Source organism: Cicer arietinum, chromosome 6 (genome assembly GCF_000331145.2).
Source record: "Cicer arietinum cultivar CDC Frontier isolate Library 1 chromosome 6, Cicar.CDCFrontier_v2.0, whole genome shotgun sequence".
In the NCBI taxonomy this organism is placed as follows: Eukaryota; Viridiplantae; Streptophyta; class Magnoliopsida; order Fabales; family Fabaceae; genus Cicer; species Cicer arietinum.
Window position 1 is genome coordinate 25,702,839 of NC_021165.2, and position 4,101 is coordinate 25,706,939.

General features: G+C 27.6%; 1 protein-coding gene across 1 annotated transcript; it reads right to left on the reverse strand.

The window, feature by feature from the left end:
- Window positions 1-1,020: 1,020 nt before the first annotated feature.
- On the reverse strand, window positions 1,021-3,437 carry LOC101505048 (RNA-binding protein involved in heterochromatin assembly dri1). The gene is made up of 3 exons (XM_004506845.4): window positions 3,279-3,437; window positions 2,222-2,607; window positions 1,021-1,523 (listed from the first exon to the last, which is right to left on the reverse strand). The coding sequence occupies exons 2-3, from the start codon at window positions 2,584-2,586 to the stop codon at window positions 1,448-1,450; spliced, it is 441 nt and encodes a 146-aa protein (XP_004506902.1). The 5' UTR covers window positions 2,587-2,607; window positions 3,279-3,437; the 3' UTR covers window positions 1,021-1,447.
- Window positions 3,438-4,101: the final 664 nt, after the last annotated feature.

A 4,101-nucleotide genomic window follows, 5' to 3' on the forward strand; every position in this document is an offset into this window, starting at 1 on the left:
ATACAACGAATTAGGCATCCTGCCTAAAATATATGCAACCTTAGCACTCTTTCATGGACATATTAAGATCAATTCTAATTAAATAATTAAATTAGTTAGTTAGTTATTTTATATTAGTTTGTTGTTTTATTTAATTAATTATATAAGTCTATGTAATTTTTCTTTTATCAATGACTTAAATAAAGAATCGTAGTATGGTGTTAGATAATTAATAATTCCGCAATTTATTTTTTCTCAAAAATTTCTTCTATTTTTTTTTTAAAACTTAATTGATTTATCTTTTCTATCTCATTTGATTCTTGAATAATTTATCCATTTTCCTCTTTTTATTTCCCTATTCAAAACTTATTTCTTCATTTTCTTATATTTTTCCATCAAATTTCAAGTTACAATTATTTCATCATGATGATAATAATAAGAAAAAACTCCATCAGACAATGGACATTAAGGGCAAGGTGTTTTTCAACAAAACTTTACCAAAATCTACCGACTTTTTTCGATACTTTGGTATCATCGTTATTTCAATATCAACGACTTTCGTCAAATATAAAAAAGATGGAGCAAGTGCATAATTCAAATTTACTTCATCATCAAACTCAAGAATATATTCTATCAAAACATTTGTCGAATATTTTTCAAAAACACCAACAACATTTTGTGACAAAATCATTTTTCTTTTAGCCTTATTTACCACTCTACAAAATTCATTATTTATTTTAGCCTGAATTAACATTCTAGCTTATATCTATTAATAAATAGACGATTAAGCGAAATTCATTCTTTTTAGTTTCATTGACTTTTCGGTTTCTATCCAAAATAATCAAAATATATTAGACGGTTAAGCATAATTTCATACTTTGTACCTTTAATTGACATTTCACATTTTATCCATATTAGCTTCTTTTCATAATATGAATAGTCAAACACAAAATTCACATTCCTAAAACAATTTGAATTTCAACAACCAAATAAATATTGTTTTTAATAAAATAAAAAAGAACGTATGCAAAAAAACGACCATTGATGTCCAATATTATAGAATAAATTGATCTAACTCATGAAATAAGATGAATGATGGATTATGGCATCACACCCTCTCAATCTCACACATACATTTAGGAAGTACTATAGTTGATTTTCATGAGATAAGAAAATAAAAATTCACCAACATTTAAGAAAACAACGCACAATACAATAAATGAACTCTCTAACACAGACTAAAGATAATAAAATAGTTTAAAGCACCAAAATAACATTATCATAGTTTTTAATTAAGGAAAATCTAAAGAAGAGCCTAAGGGTTGTGGTTTCTTTTTAACATGACATTTCATAACACTTTTTCAGAAATCACAAGCCTTAACATTTCATAGTAACTAATAATGAAATCTTGAAGCATCTCTTGTAATTGATGTAGTCTTTCTAATTTTTTGCTTGGATAATCTCATTTCTAGTATGTGTCTCTTGGCGCACTGCATTTGAAACATTCCATTCTGCTAGCAAAGTTGTGTTCATTGCATCCTAATCTGTTCAAAGAAAAAAAAACATAAAGACCAATTTTTTAACTATTTAAATAAGTACACAAATTAAGACACAAAAATAAAAAATAAAAAATAGGTACAAAAATATAGCCATATTTTTAATTTAAGATAACCAAGCATAAAGGGCCAATAAGTACAAGTAGTTTTCTGTGTAGCTCCTAAAAGCAGTCAAAAAAGAAAAGGGGATTCAATAAAGATATGAATTGCATGCCTACAACCTCAATAGTGTCTGGTTTCTATCATATTAAAAATGATTATAATTTATAGCTTATTGTAATTTTTAATTATTGAATAGCAACACCGTTTAATGATAAATTACAATATTAAATTAGATAAACATCAGTGTTGTGTATCAACTATGTCATGTATCAGCTATGTCACATGTCATATTCTTTAAACTTCAAAGACATGGCTAACAAAAAGCATAAGTTGTTCCTTCATTAGGAACATTATCAAAAGATGGTATAAGATATAAAATAAAAAGTTTTCTCTTGTAAAAAAAAAAAAGTTTAATAACTATATTCATCTTGAACCAATAACATAAATAAATATTTTCAAAAAAATATCTAATTATATTTCATCATCTTATTACTTCGTAATATTAATTTTTAAAATTTTATGACAATATAACACGATGATAAAATATGATTAGATGTTGATGTAAAATATATTGACACAATTACCTGTTACACATCCAATCACCGGATTTCCATCCTGGTTTTCCACTTCCACCAAAAGCCCTTGAACCCAAAATGTCACTATTGTTATTATTATATCCTCCAACTAACTCATCTTTGAAAGCACCACACTTGAAGCAACTTAAACGACTAGCAAAGTTATGTGCACCACAATTACCAGCAGCACAGTACCAATCACCTAGACGAACATCTGAGCCACTTAAACCAAATGAAGATCCTCCTCTTCCTCCAAAAGTTCCATACTCAACTCTTTCTCCGAATTTTGAATCGCCACATCTTTGGCACGAATCGCGCCTTTGAAAATTTAGGTGATGGCACGACCTGCAGTTCCAATCTCCCGGCCTACTCATGTTTGCTTTCTCTGCAAGTTACTGTTACATTCAACAATTTTTATTAGAAAATCATATGTGTAAGTCATAAGCGTTGACGAAACTATAAAATAGTAATCTTTTTTTCTTTCTAATTTGGAGTTTGTTCGAGAAATCAAAAAATGTTTTAGTCCAGAATTTAAAAAAGTTATCAAGTTTATAATAAAAATTGTTTATATCTGTAATTTAGATTGTCACATCAATTTTTTTTATGTATCAGTGACAATAATTGATGTCACATCAACCTTTTAACTCTATTTTTTGCAATATATAAACCACGAACACTGTTTAAAAATTTGATTTTTTTTTTAAAGAAACTATTTTTTTTACCAAAAGTTGATATTTTCCCTATCTAATCATTGGCTCATTTTTATACACATACATAGGAGTTTGAGAATGGTAATAGGTATTAACTAAACTAGCTTGATATCTAGAATTTTGCTTATTATAATAAAGGAATAAAATAAAATAAAAAAGTTATGGATTGACTTTGAAAACTACAAAACAGGTTATGAGGTTGACATAATAGATCATTGTAATAGATAACATTGTTGAAGATTAGATGACAAGATTAACATAAAAAAAGTTAGTAGATTTTAAATAAATAAAAAACATATTATGAAACTGAGAGAAAAATGAGGGGGGGAATTAGAAATGAAAATACAAAGACCAACCTCGAGATAACACAATAACTTGAGCTATTAAAGATAGAGAAGCTGAAGAGAATAAATTGATGAGAAAATGTGATAATGAGCATGGTTTATATAGTAGTAGAGACCACATTAAAAAGAGAATAAATGGAAGGAAAAGAGAATATTGTAGTACTTTTTAGTTTTAAGTGGCAACCTTGATAAATGGAATCAATAAAATTTAAAGGAGGAAAAGAGAAAAAGGAAATTTGTGCTACAATTCCAAAGAGAGGTTACTTTGGTAGTGGGATACAACTTCATTTTTGTTTAAGTTTTATTGCTATGGTAATGGTAATGGATGAAAAGTGGGATACAACTTCATTTTTGTTTAAGTTTTATAAGATAATTATTTGTCCTTTACAAAATGGGATAGAAGCAGGGGAAGGGAGTGGGAAATGGTAGGGCTAGTTTGAACTAAAGTGACTATTGCTACTCTTTCATATTTTTTTTTTCTTCACCTTAGGATGCTTAAAAGCAATTATATTGTTCTAGCATAAAATAAGCACTAAAATGCAAAGCATTTTTGATATTTATATCGTTTCATCTCTTTTTTATGGCTCCGATTTATTTGACTTTGAGAATTTAGAATTCTCTAATTACAAGAAATGTCGGCCCGTCTATAGGAGTTAATATTGGAATTAATTTACTAATTCATCAAATAATGTATGTTTTTATATATACTATATTGTGGAAATTTAATAGTCAAAGGTACATGCTATAAACATTAAGATCGATCATGAAACAAAGAGACGGATAAAGAACATTCATTGGCTTGTGGTTCTTTCTCAGTCTAGACTCCTTATACCTT

Bases quoted from the DNA above. Each gene is read 5' to 3' on its own strand.
- LOC101505048 (XM_004506845.4), bottom strand. From the start codon at position 2,586: ATGAGTAGGCCGGGAGATTGGAACTGCAGGTCGTGCCATCACCTAAAT. The intron at 1,524-2,221 runs GTAATTGTGTCA...TTCTTTGAACAG, and splicing joins GGTGATTGGATGTGTAACAG to ATTAGGATGCAATGAACACA.